At 31.5% G+C, this 18,465-nt stretch overlaps 1 protein-coding gene across 2 annotated transcripts in view; it reads right to left on the bottom strand.

The window, feature by feature from the left end:
- Window positions 1-3,102: 3,102 nt before the first annotated feature.
- The window catches only part of LOC129231771 (sodium- and chloride-dependent glycine transporter 1-like), a 133,489-nt gene continuing 118,126 nt past the window's right edge, over window positions 3,103-18,465 (bottom strand). For both annotated transcript variants that reach the window (XM_054866136.1, XM_054866137.1), the window contains exons 14-15: window positions 8,057-8,224; window positions 3,103-7,981 (exon numbers count right to left, since the gene is read on the bottom strand). In XM_054866136.1, coding sequence (XP_054722111.1) covers window positions 7,748-7,981; window positions 8,057-8,224 — 402 coding nt within the window. In that variant the 3' untranslated portion in view covers window positions 3,103-7,747. The remainder of the gene's footprint in view (window positions 7,982-8,056; window positions 8,225-18,465) is intronic.

Here is an 18,465-nt window from a genome sequence, read left to right as displayed (position 1 = left end):
ATATGTGTGTAGTCATATGTGTTTCTGTCTGTGTGCAGGCATATGAATGTGTGAGTAGTTGTGTGTATGTGTAGGTGTCTGTATGTATGCGTGTGTGTGTGTATGCGCGTGTGTGTGTATGCGCGTGTGTGTAGGACATGGATGCAACCTGGAGACGGCTGTCGCTATAGGAGCAGCATCGTGAGGAGCCGGTCGACGGTGATGGTGCGGAGGGTGGCGGTGGAAAAATAAAATGATAGCACGCCAAAAACAGTCAAATGAAAGCAATAAGCAATCGTGATTGCTCAAAAAAAAAAATGGATTGAGCTCGTTTCGATGTTAAAAGCTTCATTTGAAAGTCAAAGAGAATAAAAATTAAGATATTATTTTTTGAGAGATTGCACTTTATATCCTCAAACTGGCAATACTATGTATATTCCAGCAAAATGTATCTTTGGAAATACAGCGAAAAAACACCAAGAGGTTCATTTCTCCACGGAGCGAATGTCGAGACAAACTCCTACGAACCGCATTTCATTAGGCGAGTGCAATGCGTAGAGAAAAATTCGTTTCATTTATTTTTTTTTTAACCTAACCTTTCTTTCTATGGACCTTGAAACTGTAATTAAATTTGCATTTTCTGCGCAAACAATTATTTTATTTTAAAAGGCAATTAAATTTTAGACACAAAGAACGATTATTAGGGACTCATGAAAAAATCTTTTTTCAATGTACTCCGTGTCCCAAGTAATTTCCTTGTTCCTTTTTTTCTTCTTTTTTGTACTGGATGCGAGACCTAGGGGTGGTTTAAAAATTGCAGATCATGGATTGAATCAGAATAGCCTAGTTTTCTTAATGTTGAAATGTGTTTGAAAGCAATATATGAGTTGAGAATATCCAAAGTGACATGAAACATGAGTAGCGTTTTGTACAAAAGTGGCTGAGATGATTAAACAACGGTGCACAAATTTGCAATAACATAGACGTTTTTTCGGGTTACAAGGAACCTTTTTCATTGTGAGAGGGCAAGAGGTAATGGCTTATAGCTAAAAAAATAAATCATTCGACAAAAGCAACGAAGCATAATAATCAACAACGCTAAGCTACCGAAGAAACTTACAGCTACTTACAGCTTTTACCTTTATTTTACTAGCTGAGTCGCAACGTTGTTTACGTGCTCTCGCTGTTGTACTAAATAAATTTTAGCTAAAAGTATGAAGATAATCTCAAATGACTTTTCTAAGCTCATGATCGGTTTGTTGAAAAAAAAATGTTTTTATTTTTGTGTTGATATAGCACGGAAAAATTGCGAGTAGTCAAGACATAAAAAGGGAAAAAAAAGGAAATCACATAATATCTTCCGAGACATGATAACATTCGAGAAAATGGGGAATTTCTCCGTTTCTTTATGACTTTTAAACGTTTTGCATTAATCATTCCTAATGCTACAAGACGAAAAAGTGGTAGTTAGTGAAGACATAAAACAAAAATTTATAGAAATTTAATACCTTCCAATCCCGCAACAAACCTGAAAATTCGAAACAAATGAAAATTTTATGGTTTCTTTGACTTAAAAAAATGCTTCGATGGTTTTTCACAATGTAATAGAAGAGTTTTTACGGCTAGCATTAAATAAGAACAATTACTAATTTCTTTGATTGCTGATTACTTTCAGATTTCAAAAAAACTACTTATATCGCTGAGAATTTCTATTTTTTAAAACAATTTTCGAAAAATCTAAAGCAGACTTGTGTTAACTTTGAAGAATCCGCAATGATGTTGGTGTAAAAATAGTTATGAAAACCATGTTAGTGTTTAAGAAACAGATTGTATAACTTAGTTTTAGACTGTACGACTGGGCGAGTGAAGAAAACGAAAATGTTATTTTCGAGTTGTATGGAGCAGGAGAAATGTGGTTAACGAATACTAAATTACCAAAAAAAAAAAAAAAAAAAAATCAATTCAGAAAATATATTCGTACTGCGAAAAGGGAGTTAAATATTTTCAAGAAAATGAGCAACATCAAAGTTTTTTTTTTTTTTTTAATCATTTTTCCCTCCAAATTTCCTACGAGGTGGGCTTTTTTTTCCTTTCATTTTTGTTTTTTGGTACCATATTACAAAAACGTTACAAAATACTACTGCATCAAAGACCTGTGGTTATGTAGGGGGTTTAATTCGAGGGCACTTGTGACAGGAAAACTTACAATAACGCAAAACTTTTGTTGCTTACAAACAATAGCCTCAAATATTTTTTCTAAGCTTTGAAAGTAACAGTTTAATTAGTTTTATGTTTTTTTACAGTTGAAATGCGGGTCAAACAAGTTGCCTTTTATCCACTGTTTATAAAAGAAGTTCTTCTCCAGAATTATAGCAAAATTAACGTCTCTTTGGAGCCATTATAACTGCTGAAATATATTTTAAATGTACGAAAAATGTGAAAAAATAGCATTTCCAGTGTTTTGTATGCATTTGGGGAATCAAAATGTGATTTGTAAACTGAAAAGTCAATTACTTCTTTTATATGGTAGATAACTATATCTATATATATATATATATATATATATATAGATATAGTATATATATATATCAAGATTGGATGATACTATCTGTGTATATCCAGTGATTAATTTTTCGTTTTTGAAGTCTTTAGCAAGGAAAAAAATCCGTCTTATTACTCTGTTTGCTTGTTTTTGTTTCGGTAGAGAAATTAGATTGCACCTCTCTCTTACGTTGGAAATTTATAACTATTCAGGTTATCCTGTCTTCTATAGTAATATCAAGTACGAGATTTTTCAGCATTTAATCGATTTGGAGTATAATAAATGCATTAAGTTTGAAAATCAGGTTGAAGAAGGTAATAAATATTGAAGTGAAAAGAAGATAGGAATGATGATGTGTGTTCATTGAGGAATGTGATCCATATGTAAAACTTTTGATTTTAGCTTTGAAATTCAAATGTTCCTAATCCCATAACACCTAATTTCATTTTACGCTCAATCATGTTAAGATGATAACCTCCCCCCCTCCCCTCCTCAAGATGGTTTTCTGTTTCGTAAAATTTCCGTTATATGTTACATTAGTATAAAACATATACAATCATCAACACTCATCTATTATGGAAATACTTTTATTTAATAATTATTTTTAAAAAACATTCTACATAGCTATGTACAATACATTTTATAAAATTATTTGCATAGCATTACCAATGCTTTTGAATGATTTGTAGTATGACATAAAATACAACCAAATTTACAAAGAACAAAAATTAAGTCATAAGATATAGAGTTCTTTGGAACTTTTAAAACCACCATAAAATATAGTAAGAATAAACAATTTACTAATTAACTTTTGTATGTCATTAAAAAGTGGTCATACATTGGTTTTGCAAAAATATAATCATTAAGAATTACTACAATTTAATTTCTACTTAAGGTGAAACATTGGTAACAATCTTGACCAAATGACCTATTGCACTTACTTCATACTATTTAAATAAATGAATGATTTTGTACAATGAAAATGGCGCGATATGTACTTCCTCATGCGAAGGTACGAAATGACATACTTGCCTAAAACTTATATACAACCAAAAATAAAATCGTGTAACATGCAATTTTTCACTTTTATAATGAGAAAATATATATTTAAACTTGATGAGCATGAATGGTGTATTACATTAAAGGGAAATGGAAAATATGTATTTTCTACTACAGTTGAGTTTGTTTATGAAAGTTAATGATGGTTTTCACCAAATATTCAAACAATTTGATTGACGAAGAAAAACAATATTTTAATGCGAATTAGTGGTTAAGGGATAGTTGACATTGGGTTACTACAAAATCAAAAACTAAACTCTATTTTGTTTTTTAAGTTTTCCTTTTTGTAATACGAAGGAGGAAATATATTTTTATTCAACGTAAGCGTGAAATTTGCCAGATAGTTGTATATTAAAATAGGCACTGAATTTTGTGGAGTTCACAGCTAGCAGAACATAATATTTTGTTCGTTCATTAATTGTTTATTAGTAAAAATATATTGTTTTATATAATCAAGAAGTCTGTACTGAATCGTAAAATAAAAGATTGTTTCCATTGTGACTTATTTCGCCTCATGCATTTCATTGTCTTCGTATACTTAAGTACGATTAAGTAACATTTTCGAAAGAAGTAAAACTAAACTGGAAGTAAGTATTTTTCCTTAAAAATCAATTGAGAGTGAGGGAAATTTTATTAAATGCAAAAACTAAGATACAAACGAGACAAATAAAATGTTTAATTATACATTTTGTTTTATTATTAAAAAATAAGGATTCATCATTGTTTTCGCTCTTTGTTTGAAATTTTTCATTTTTTAACTTACTCAATTTTATCATTAGAATTTCTTTTTGATTATTTAAAGCGTGTACTTTAGTTTTAAAAAATGTGTTATGTTTTATGAAATAGGAGCAAAATCTTCTCTTCTATTCCTTGTCGCTCTCTTAGACACAAACTTCACGGATACAATATTTTCCAGCTATTGAAAAGTGTTTTATAGTATATTCATAAAATGTCTAAGAAAATCAAGAAACAAAATAAACTTAAAATTTAAATGTGCTTTACTTTTTTTTTTCAATAAAATGAAATTACACTTTACTGAATCTGAATGACAAACAATTCTAAAAGAGTGTGCACGAAATTTAAAAAATGCTTCAGAATGACAAATTGCGAATTAATTAAATGTAGTTCGTCCTTCTAAATTCATTTCTTCCCTTAAATTTGTATTTCAAAGACGTTCACCTTTTGACAAATTTTTGCAGCGGCAAACTAAAATTTTAAGTACACGCACACACAATTATTATGTATCAAGCATTTCCTCAGCAAGACGCAAGCAACGGAGTTTGACAGGAAACTCTGCCATTGGCACACATACTGTCCTCAAAACAAAAAAATAAATACCTCCCTCGAGAAAATATCACAATATAAAACGTAATGAGACATCTTTAAATACGAACAAAATAGTAATACAGTCGACTCCCGCTACAACGCGATCCGACTTACGCGAAATGGCTATAACGCGATTTTTCCCCCGGTAAAGAATTTCATTTCTAACGCGAATTCTTCACCTGCAACATGAAAATTTTCCGAAGGGAATCGTGGTTTTTTTCGTGAATGGACCTTCATCCTTTGGCATAGCTGAGGGCGGAAGTTCCCACACCGTACTAGTCTAAACATCGCTTATACAAATAACTACTCCTCATTTTCCATTTATTTTTTTCATTCTATATGGGAAAGTTAATGAAATATAAGAGCGCTGTTTCATTTAAAGTTTGTGAAGATAGAAGGAAAAAGAGAAAGTTTCAACAACTATAGAGCATTTGTTTTTCTTACTACATAATATACGTACCCTAGTGGTTTATTTTACGTCTTCCTTTCCCATTGATCATTGATTTTGTGCATCGTAGCAGTTTTTTATGTTAAATAAAACGATTTTTTTTTAAACACAATAAATAAAAATTCAATTTTTTGTTTCAGAAACAGTAATGTATTGTTAAGAAATGGTTTTTTAACAGTTTGAAGGGATGTTTATAAAAGTTTTTACATATGGGTATGTTTATAAAAGTTTTTACACATACCCTTTTCCACAACGCGAAATTTCAACTTACGCGAAGGGTCTTGGAACGCATCCCTCGCGTAAGTCGGGACTCAACTGTAAGTTATCTACCATAGCAACTCACCCCAAGGTTTATAATTGGAAGCAATAATGGTTTAAAGCGACAATTGTTAAACTTTAATATTCTATCAAATACTTTTACAGTAAAAGTTAGCAATTTTTATTTCGTTTTGTGGGCGAAAAAATATATTATTTAGTCGTCATTGATTAAATGAATGGGAAGTAGGTTTTGAGTGGTTTCTCTTTAGAATCTTTATTGGATGTGATCTAACTGTGGATAGGAAAATACTTTTACAGTTTTTATTATTTTATGAATGAAAAAATCAATGAATTATAATTTACTAAACATACAATTAATAATTAATGCTTCTGAATAAATGTGAAAACATCATCTAATCATACCTTATTATTAACTACTAATTAAGCTAATTAAACAAGTTGTTTGGAATGAATTGCGTTTGCTACATATAGTTTTTAACTAGTTAATATTTAATATTGTGTATGAATAATAGAAAATTGAAATTTGGAAGTTACTTATTGACTTTGAAGTTAAGTTATTCCAAGAAAATTTATAATTAAGTTTTTCTTTTATCTATCATGTAGTAAGGAATAACTTAATTTCAGTATGCTTTAGAATTGTTTCTGAAAATATAGATTGTGTGATAGCAGATTCATTAACGGAAGAATTTTTGATCAAACTTGCAGAGCTTTGTGCTTTACAACGGTTATGTAAAATTTTATTAGGTCTTTTTAAAAGGTAAATTGGGAAGGAGGGGGCACATTGAAACTTGCAGACTTGTTTATCTTCTAACATGTCGGAAACAGAAAAAATATAGTTCTCGCTCCCGTCATGTTTGCTACTCGCACCTTAATTTTGTATTACAGTAAAACTTTAAATGCTTGTCAAAAGCTTGATATATTTATTTGATGGACTGTTCGTAGGATTATTTTGCGGAAGATTGGAGTTTTTGATGTTGATTAATTTAGTTGGCGGAATGCTTTATATTTTATTTAATATGTGCATTAGGGATACTCTTTGAAAGCCTACTTTTTTTAAAGAGTTCATTTTAATGCATAAATCAAGAATTGCATCACCAAATAAGCACTTTTTCTCTAACATAGTGTGAATGTATTTACTTAAAGGATCCAATTAGAAATAAAACGTTAACTACAGAAAATAATATATGGTATTGCGCAGAAGTTTGTTTTAGCAAACACCCCACGAATTTGCATATTTAATCAGTATTTTCGACACCAGGTGGTGCTGCAGACATTACCTAGCAAAATACCGAATGAAAATGCCAATGATTTGATTCCTTTCCAGTTCTCACATATCTGTGTAGCGAAAACTGTAATTAAATATAGATATTGGAGTGATGAAACTCCCAGGATTTTCAAGTGAAAGAATAAAAATGATACATTTCTATCTAGTTCTGTTTTTCTTTAGCATCAGACATTTTTGGTACACCTTTTAGAAAGACCTAATAAAATATTACGATGTAACCTTTCCAAACTTTCCTCAATGGTGACGGAAAAAAGTAGAATTCATTGAAGTTTTGGTGCTTGTTTTGTGATAAACATTTCATAGTCAAAGACAATGTGACATTTTCACCACGACTGTGGAAAATTCAACATTGACATAAAGAAGGTTGGTTGCCAACTTTTCGTGGTAATTTTGGTAGAATGATTACATTTAAGACACACTGAAGGTCGAGGTCACACTCACTCCTAAACAGAAACTTTCAAGAAAAACCTGGAATGTTGACTGTACAAAATTTCTTTAACATTTTTGTTTTTCTTGTTGGAGGGACCAAGGTACTTTGCATGTTCATAGTGAATACGAATACAATAGCTGAGATATTCGTAACGTGCTATCACACTTACTAACTTGAATTTGTTTTTTCCAGATCTCCTTCCTTCAAGATCAAAGACTAAACTGCAAAATACTCTTTTTTATCAAAACTTCCCAACGTTCATTTGATGTACGCCATTTTTCTATTACTCTTAAATTAAAAGTCTGTAACGCATTTTGCATTTAGAACGAACATTATCAAAATACTCCTGGTAAAAAATAGACTAGTAATACGGAACTATGTCCGAAATTTTTTGAGCACTTAAAGTCCTGTTTCATGATGTGGTACAGACATTTGCAGACCTTCGGAGCCATAGAATCCGCAATCACTGTTTTTGCTATCCGAGTCGTTATCGTCACCGTAACCGTCAGGGTCATAATTTGGTATAGTCAGAGGCACTTGTGAATCTGTATGCTTTGGAGCATGGGCTTCAGCTCGATGGTGTTGAAGTTTAGGACCCCAATCGGCTGTAGCTTTCGTCAAAGTTGATAACCTCTTTAAAAGATAAAAGTGGTAAATAAGCTGTACAATAAAGTTGAAATTATGAACAAATTGTCAGTATTTACTTACAGTTAACAGTGGTCCGTTTGCATTATAGACTTTTATAACTCCAACAATCGGTATTGCACTGACAGAAAAGAGAGAAATTGCCCAGCCAAGCCCAGTTGCCCAATCGGGAAAAATATATTCGCCATATTCTGTAGGACGCATTTCAATCCAGGAAAAAATTAGAATGAGCTAAAAAGAAATATTTTTTCATTAGGTAAAAGAAAAACAAATGACTGAAAATGATAATACACGAGATTTTTGGATTTAGTTTAATTATTTTTCTTTAATTCTTAGTTATTGAAATTTCCTTGTAATTTTAGCAATCAATTGGTACTTGTACCAATTAAAATAAAAAGTGAATTTATTGGAAAATATTTTGAAAGATAAAGGATTATTTGAAAAGTGCTTTGAAAGTAGATTTCTTTCAATGGCATTGTCAAAACTGCACATGTACTACTTACAACAAAAAAGGCTCATGTTTCGTTACGTCTGGTAGTGCATCATTGTGGAAGAGAAACACTAGTCTTAAAATATAAATGAAATAATTCCTTATAGTTTTGGCAGCTGTAGAAACGACAATCATTTTCATTAATTTCTTCTTTTCTTACTTATCTCTGAGAATTATACCAAATGCTGAATTTTACATTGTACTTAGCTACATTACAAAAAATAACAATTCTCTTTTAATGCACTCTGATAAAATATATGCAAGAACTTAACTTAAACCACTTTTCCAGAGACGTGTGATCCATTTTATGTCAGATCAGCTACAACATAACAAGTAATTTTCAGCTTTTTAAAACGTATAGTTATTAAATGATTAATAAATTATCCCAAAATGTTTTTGCAAGGTTTCTTCTGTAACAACTATTGAATGTTAGCATACAATAGATAGACTTCATCAAACAGCAAAACAAATAATCTCTCTGTTTCGGAAGTATTTCAGAGATCAAATGTTTTTCCATTAATGTCTAAAGGGCAGATGATTTTTTTTCCGCATCATACATATACAGCCTGTTGTCTTTATTAAAAATAGTTAATATAAAAAAAACTATATATATATATATATATATATATATATATATATATATATATATATATATATATATATATATATAGTTTTTTTTATATTAACTATTTTATTAGTATATATAAAATAGTATTTATATATAAAAGTATATATATATATATATATATATATATATATATATATACTTTTGTCGAATTTACGATTTCTTCTGCTAGTTTTTTTTAAACTCAATAGAGAGGGTAGTATTTCCTCTCTTATGAACGTTTTGTGCAAAATTTATGAAATGCATAAAACTCGTGGAACTGAAAATTTAATTTAAAACTTTGCTTTTTTTTTCTAACTACTATTTTTGATGTAGGAAGTCGAAACCTACATCACAATCGTAGCTTCGAATTGTAATGCCGAGACCTACTTCCTATCTTTAAATATTTGACAATGAGCAATTTTGAAAATTCGTCAGTGGTTAACAAAAAAGCTAGGATCTGGTGGGGTAAAGTGGTCATAAAATACAGGTTTTTCAACTTAGGTAAACAATAAACACAGGAATTTATTTTTTAAATTTAAAATTTCTTTGTCGTTATTTTACACTACATTAATAAAGAACACGCTGCACTGAGTTTTCGGAAGAAAAAAAAAATTTAAATAGCTTAATGGCCTTTTCTTTTTCATGAGTGTTAATGATCTGGGTTGGGGTAAAGTGGTCATAGTTTTAAAAAAATGATCTAAAACCATCTTAAAAAATATAATTTTTTTAATGCTCAATACATCCATTTCTTTTGAAGAAATTAATTTTATTCAAAGAATTTTTTGATGGTCCAATCTGGTCAAAATTTGGTTCCTCAAGGATTTTAATCATATTTCACTCCTGGATTTCACCAATATCGTCAGGAATGGTGTGCTCATTTTCAATGTTTAGATTATTTAGGAATATATTAAAGATAGCGTCTGAATAATGTCTAAACTACCTAAACTACACAATAAGAAAATATTACACTCAAATAGAGTTCTGAAAAAATTACTTAATTAAAAAACAAAAGGGGGAAAACGATCAAACTTTCTCTATCTATTCAATGTATGCGAAATACTTCTAAATCTAAGTTTCTATTTTTTTTTCTGATATTCAACCGATGATTTTTTTGGAGGGAAGAACGCGGTGGCATACATTATTTTACTAGAATAAATTGAAAGCTGTGGTTGCAGAAAATATTCTATGCTTCTTTTTCTTTCCTAAATGTTATAGGATTACAATCTTGCTTTAACGCAATCGATAGGCTGTATCAAATTTAAGCTCAGTTGTATTTAATTCATTTTACCTTAAAAACAGTAAATGGTTAATAAAGTTAATATTTAACTGATATCTGCCTTAAAAGTGAAGATTAAATTATTTTAGAAGAAGGATGTATAAGCTTACCCTATGACTACTTTACCCCATCTTACTTAAGTTGTTCTAAAATATTATATAATGAGTCCAGCTTAGCTGTTTATGCAGACGCGTTCTTAAGACAACAAGGAAGCTGCCTGCACAACCAATCTGCTAAAAGTTTTAATAAACAAAATTTTACAAAGAATTTAAAAGAGGTGTTCAGGTTTTAAAATGTTTCATGCGCGCTAGGGTGGAGAGTGAAAACAAAAAAAAAAAAAAAAAAAATCTGATAAACGCTAAGTAATAGTGCGGAAAAGTTGCCTGTTGTAGATATATTTGGTTATGCAAAAGGATTTCGACAGAAAAAATATCTTGAGGTGTCGCTCGCACCTTGAAGTTGACCATTATTTCATAAAAACTGGAAAAAATTACAATAATTTCTTCAAAAATCAATTTTTGATAAATTTGATATAATACCTCTTAAGAGTAGGCTTTTTCCGTTAATTACACACCGCATACGATCATTTTAAAAATAAACAACATTTTAAAGATCCATATATGCTTTAAAATTGACCAATGTAAAGTCAAATTGAATACCATCGCGATGCTCCGTTCTTTGAGGAAAAGTATCAGAAGTTATTATTTTTGTAAAAATGTGCTTTCCTTTTAATTAATCCTTACATAGATACGAAACAATTAATTCATAAAAGCCTTTCTTATAGCACAAAGGAACAAAAACAGTTGATTTTTCATTTAGTGCAAAACTTTGGCGCAAAATGTAAGTTTTATATGTGATAAAGAACAAAAGTTAAGTATAAAAATACAAAAATATAAATGTAGCTTGCAACAGCCCACATAAGTCACACCTCAAAATAAAGGAAGTTGCTAAATATATTTTATTGGTTTTTTTGAGTCCTTAAACTGTAGTCACATTGACTACAATAAAACATAGTCTGGCGTTCAAATCGAAATATTCTCTCGACTCCCGACAATGTTCGGCATCAGTGTTATATTGTGGCGTAATATTTCTGAATTCTTATCTGACTCTAATAAATCCATCTCTTTCGGTTAGAATATAAACAGTGACTGACGCGCTTTTGTCTAATTTTACGCATCGTCTCAATGCTTTAGTGTAACTTGAGGTTTTGGAAATCATACAATTCAGAAGGTACACCATTTTAGCACCGTTTCTTTCTAAGTTTCATCTGCATTTTTCTTTTTAAAAGGAGAGCCGAGATTTTCCACTTCTTCTCATCGATGAGCTCACGGTAGTCTCTCAGCTTCGAAATTAAAATCTGGACTTGTAAGTTTTGGTTGTCTAGTCAAATTCTTCGAATTTGTTGTCGTAATCCGACGCAAACTAAGGCCTTTTGATGATGTTTCGGTCATCTGTAATCCCCAGTGTTATATGTTTTAGATTCTCAAAGTAACTAGTCTGCACCACTGTGTTGAAGAAGATCGAAACATCATCAGAGAACTCGTTTTCCATCGGAGTACGATGGCAAGTTTGAAAAATTCAGTTGGACAGAGAAAATTTACAATTCCAGACTTAAATTTCGATGCTGAGTTACTAAAAGCTCTTTGATAGGTAGAAGTAGGAAAACTCGGATCCTCCACTAAAAAAAGAAATTTCGGATAAAACATTGAAATAAATGGTGCTTGATGACGTACCTACTGAATAAATTGTATGATTTCCAAAACCTCGCGTTATACTAAAGCAGTGAGACGGTGCGTAAAATTTGACAAAACATTTACTGTCTAACCAAAAGAGATGGATTTATTAGTCTGATTAGAATCCAGAAACATTACGCAGCAATATAACACTGAGGCTGGAACATTGTCGGAAGTCGAGACAATAGTTCGACTCAAATGCCAAACTATGTTTTATTTTAGTCAATGTGATTGCAGTTTAAGGACTCAAAAACAATTAAAATATATTTAGCGACTTCTTTTAATTTTAAAGTGTGAGTTTTGTGGGTTGTTGAAAGTTTTCATATTTTTATACTTTTGTTCTTTATTATAAGTAAAACTTACATTTTCCCCCAAGTTTTGCACTAAATGAAAAATCAACTTTTTTTGTTCCTTTTTGGCTATATAAGAAATGCTTTTATGACTTAATTTTCCTGTATCTATGTAAGAATTAATTAAAAGGAAAGCAAATTTTTACAAATAATAACTTCTGATACTTTTCCTCAAGTACGGAGCATCGCGATGTTATTAAAATTTGACGCTATATTGGTCAATTTCAAAGCATGTATTGAACTTTAAAATATAGTTTATTGTTGGTCAACTTCAAAGCGCGAGCGACACCTCAAAATATTTTTTGTTGTCGAAATCCTTTTGCATGGCTCAATATCGCTACAAAAGGCAATTTTTCCGCACTATTACTTAGCGTTTATTAGATTTTGATTTTTTTCACTCCACCCTAATGTGCACTCAAAACGAATTTTTTCACGAAGTAAAATATTGCCAGTTTCAAAGTTTTGAATTCAGAACATAGTTCCTAATTAATAAAATCTAAAATAAAAAAGTTACTCTCATTCTTTCATTTATTTCGAATACATAGCTCTTTATTTGATTTATGACCATTTTACCCTACTTCATGAATTGTAAACTTGAGTTTATCAAGGTCAGCTCATTAAAACTGAATGTATCAGTAACAGTTATAATATGTTTCATTTATGCATCTCATTTCCGATAGTTATGCCTTCGCCGTTGCTAAGATGATTCATAGAATTTTAAAGCAACTGTTTCTTTTTGAAAATTAATGATATAGTTCATGATAATTCATGAATTGTAAACTTGGTTTTATCAAGGTCAGCTCATTAAAACTGAATATATCAGTAACAGTTATAATATGTTTCATTTATGCATCTCATTTCCGATAGTTATGCCTTCGCCGTTGCTAAGATGATTCATAGAATTTTAAAGCAACTGTTTCTTTTTGAAAATTAATGATATATTTCATGATAATTCATGAATTGTAAACTTGGTTTTATCAAGGTCAGCTCATTAAAACTGAATGTATCAGTAACAGTTATAATATGTTTCATTTATGCATCTCATTTCCGATAGTTATGCCTTCGCCGTTGCTAAGATGATTCATAGAATTTTAAAGCAACTGTTTCTTTTTGAAAATTAACCGTTTTAGTAAAGTAATCAATCGGTGGAAGTTTATTGCTTGCATTTGAAAAAAATGTGCCTACATTATAATGTCATTTTAATCACATAAATAAAAATTTTAATTTAACTGTGATTTTTTTTTTCCTTTTTTGAGGGGTTTTTTTTTGCGAGGGGAGGAAAATTAATTACAGAAATCGTGTTTCTATTCAAGAAACGTCTTGTTTATTATTAATAGTAGCAACTTCATATTCAAATTTAATAAAGTTATAACCATAGATGTAGTATGACTATATGCACAGCTCCGTAGTGACAACCACTAGTCACTACTGAACGTGCAACACTTGAAATTAACGGGCAAAAGCGTAACCTGCAAGGATGCAACGCGGTTTGAATCTTATAAGGCTCCGGAAAAAGTTGTAAGATAGGGTGGGTCGAAAAACATTTTTTCCCCCTAATCAATTTTTAATAGATCGGGAAACTTGCGCATTGGCATCCTAATAGTGGGAAAAATGCTTCAAGTTTTTGGTAATAATTTTTGAAATCCCGCAAGAGCCCTCATGTTGAAAAGAAAAGGAAAAATCTGAAGATTTTAAAAACGTATTTTTTTCATAAAATAATGTATTTCAGTTCTAATTGTATAAAAAAAAACGAATAAGATACCGAAATGTATAGAAAAAATTTTTAGGAACATTGTCCATCATTTAATTTACGCAGAAGGCATTAAAATACCATTTTTTTTAAGTAAAAGTTATATTACAGTTGGCTCTCTGTTTAACGACGTTCTATTTAACGACTTTCTCTATTTAACGACGGCTTTTCACGGCCCCAAATCACTATTGTATTAAAAGCATTCTATTTAAGGACTTTCTACTGAAGGACGATTTTTTGTGGTCCCTTGAAAGTCGTTAAACAGAGAACCAACTGTATTTCAAAAATTCTTAAGCTGATGTAAAGCTATAAAAATATACAATTAAACAACCATTTTAAAGTTTTACATACATTTCTCTTGTGCTAAAATGACTCAGGACTCATAAAGTGCAGGCCCGTAATTTCAAATTTTTTCCGTGGGGGGGGGGGGGGGGTCAAAGGGTGCAAATTCAATAGAAGTTTCAACAGAAAACAGCCAAAATCACGCGCCCAGCATTAAGAATCAAATGTAAATGCATTTATTTCTCAAAGTCGTGGTGGGGTGGGGGGTGGGGGCAATGGAACCGCCTCCTGACCCCCTAAACGATGGGCCTAATCATGTGGTGCTGGCAGCAAGTCGATTTTCACTCACCATCCTCCCCAATCAACCGACCAATTTGGTTGTGATTCATTGTGCTGAAGATCTTTAAATTATGGATTCCGTAAACGGGGGCTTCTTGGACCCGAAATTTCATATTTTTTGCCAAGATTTACACTGTTTTTTTGGTTAAACCCCTAATGGTCACCGACAAACTTGTTTTTACCCCTTTTCAGAAGTTCTGCTACCACCTTATGCCTTTTTTAAACAACAATTTTAACTCTTTATGTATATATATATATATATATATATATATGTGGTGCCGACTCTGGTACACCCTGGTACACTTGCATAGCCCTTCATACATTTTAGCTTTCTTGTATGTAAAACTCGCCAAGAGATGACTACGTAGAGTCCGGCGACAAAACGAACAGCGCCAAGGGCGGTAAAACTTTTTGATTAGTGAATAACTTTGAGGAGACGAAAGACGTAAGACATGGTGTAAAGACGAGCAGCAAGACGGCTGCACTTCTGCATTGTAATCATTTTTGTAAATATTAGTTATGTGTAGTTTAGTTATCATTAAATGTTTAGTAGCTAAAATGATGTCATCAATGAGTGGTTTTATAAGTGAATACCAGCATTTTCATAGTTATTACCAGTAGCTCGGCGTCCCACAAAAAATTCAGAAGTGGGATTAAGGATCGATATGAGGAACGCCTACACCAAAATTCTTTTGGAGTATAATGTTTGCAAGTGTGATTAACCGGAAAACTAATTGATACTGTTTCCGAAAAAAAGAAAAGAGAGAAAGAACTGAGTGAAATGTGACTGTTCCTGGTGAACTATCTTAAATTCTCTGTTGGATTATCTGATTTCAAGCATCCGGAAAAGGGGTGAGTGAATTTATTTCCTTCAAATATGCAGTTGAAAGAGATTAAAAACATTGACTTTGCGCTCAGAAACTTTAAACGAGAAAAAATAGTGCTTCTCCACCGTTTTATATTTTCTGATAACGGGGACAGTTCCAATAGAAAGCGCTTAAGAAATTTTACGGGATTTGAATACAACCCAGAATCAGATGAATTCAAAAATAAATTAAAAGACATTGAGAAAAATTTTTCTCTTAACGAAATAATAACTATTGCAAATTTTTTGAACATTCCCTTGGAAGGAAATAAATCTGAGTTAGCGAAAATCATTCTCTCCTTTCTGACAGATATTACTGAGCTGTCAAAGCTTGACGAACAACATTCGCAGTCAGAAGATGACTCATTCTCGGATCATCAGCAGTCCGGTCAGAACGAGGAAGTTATTAGTAACGATTTATCTGCTGGAATTGAAAACAAAGTAGCACCGCCGCCTGTAATTAATTATTCTGATTCAGGCAATGTTTTGGCTACGAGCTATCTTTTACATTATTCTGATATTGAACACTCCCTGCCGAAATTTAATGCAGAACCGCATGAGAACATTTCTTCTTGGGTAGAAACTTTTGAAAGTGTTTCTAAGTTATTTAACCTTACTGAAGTTCAAAAATTTATTTTTGCTAAACGCTGTTTTGGAGGAAATGCCGCATTATTTATCAACACCGAACAAAATATTAATTCTTATGAAAAATTAAAGAAAGCGCTAATCAGCGAATATTCCACACAAGTTAATTCGGCTTCGCTTCATAGTTTAATGAGCGAGCGTAAAATGCGACATTCTGAGACTACGCAAGAATATTTTTTAAAGATGAAACAATTGGCTCTTTCTGGACGTATTGATGACATATCTCTTATCAGTTATGTCATAAAGGGAATTCAAGATAAACCGGAAAATAAAACAATTCTTTATGGAGCGCGCGATATAAATGATTTTAAAGAAAAACTCAAAGTATACGAAGTAATGAAAAATGATTTGGCTAGAAATGAGAAACCTTTCGACAGAACCAAGCAAAAAATGTCAAATGATGATCGCTTAAAAAAGAGTGGGTATACTTCCAATTTTAAAAGAGATTTAAACAATAAAAATAAGATACACTATGAACAAAATAATGAGAAGACGCGATATAACACCAACAAGGAAAACTACAGAGAAAAAATTTGTTACAATTGCGGTTTGAAAAACCACATTTCAAAAAATTGTGTACACAAGGATAAGGGGCTTAAATGTTTTCACTGCGAAAATTTTGGGCACAAAGCTTCTAATTGCCCTAATAAGAAACCAGACGTTGCTCATTTAAATGTTCCAAAGAAGAAAAATTTAAATAAAGAAGTAAAAATTGGTAACTCAGTGGTAAAAAATGCTATTGTCGATTCAGGGTCACAAGCCACATTAATCCGGGAATCAGTTTTTAAGAAATTGAATTCTCTTGGTGAGCGATTTCAATTACTTCCTTTAAATACTGTTTTGTCAGGATTCGGTAAATGTCAAGTAAAACCAGTTGGAGTTTTTGAGAGTGATATTCAAATTGACAATCTTAAATGTAAAGCAGATGTAGTTGTGGTGAATAACGAAATAATGGCTTGCGATGTAATTATCGGACTAAATGTTTTGATGCAAGGAATAACAATAATTGATGATAATGGTGTTACGATTCAAGCTAAACCCAAAGATGCAGAACATTATGAAGTTTTATCTGTCTTGCCAATTAATGTATGTGTTGAAGAAGTTGAAATGAATATTTCCCCTGATATTCCTCATGATTTAAGATCTAAAGTAAAGACATTGATTTCCAACTATGTGCCTCAAAAAATTAAAACCACTAATGTTGAGTTAAAAATTTTGGTAAAAAATGACGTACCTATATCTCATCATCCCCGTAGGTTGGCATTCTCAGAAAAAATGATCGTCGAAGCTCAGGTTGCCGAATGGTTAAAAGAAGGTGTAGTGGAATCCAGTTCCTCCGAGTATTGCAGTCCAGTGGTTATTGTAAAAAAGAAAGATGGGACACCGCGCGTATGCATTGATTACAGAAAACTAAATAAGGTTATAGTAAAAGATCGATTTCCCCTTCCACTAATTGAAGATATTTTGGATAGACTGCAGGGCTCCAATATTTTTAGTACTATTGACCTCAAAAATGCTTTTTTTCATGTAAATGTAAGTGAAGAGAGCAGAAGATATACGTCATTTGTAACGCAGGAAGGACAATACCAATTTTGCCAAGTCCCTTTCGGATTATGTAACTCTCCGGCGGTCTTTACAAGATATATCAACACTATTTTTCGAGAATTAATTAATAAGGGTATTGTTTTGCCTTATATGGATGATATAATCATTTTGTCTTCCTCTCCCGAAGAAGGTATTGAACGGCTTGAACTGGTCTTAAAAACTGCAAGCGAATACGGACTTGAAGTAAATTTTAAGAAGTCCCATTTCTTGAAAAAACGTATTGATTTTTTAGGACATGTAATCGAGGGTGGAAATATTTTCCCATCTACTTTAAAAACTAAAGCAGTTCTTAATTTTCCAGAACCGACTAATTTGAAAAAGGTCCAAAGCTTTTTAGGTTTAACAGGATATTTTAGGAAGTTTATCCCGAAATATTCCATAATAGCTAGGCCGTTAAGTGATCTCTTGAAAAAGGATCGAAAATTTCATTTTGGAGTCGAAGAAAAACATGCGTTCAACCAATTAAAAATGTTGTTAGCTGACACACCTGTTTTGGGAATCTACAACCCTAAATTTGAGACTGAACTTCA

This window comes from Uloborus diversus, chromosome 10 (genome assembly GCF_026930045.1).
Source record: "Uloborus diversus isolate 005 chromosome 10, Udiv.v.3.1, whole genome shotgun sequence".
NCBI classification, from domain to species: Eukaryota; Metazoa; Arthropoda; class Arachnida; order Araneae; family Uloboridae; genus Uloborus; species Uloborus diversus.
Note: the sequence above shows the minus strand (reverse complement) of the source record. Positions and strands in the feature narration are given on the sequence as shown.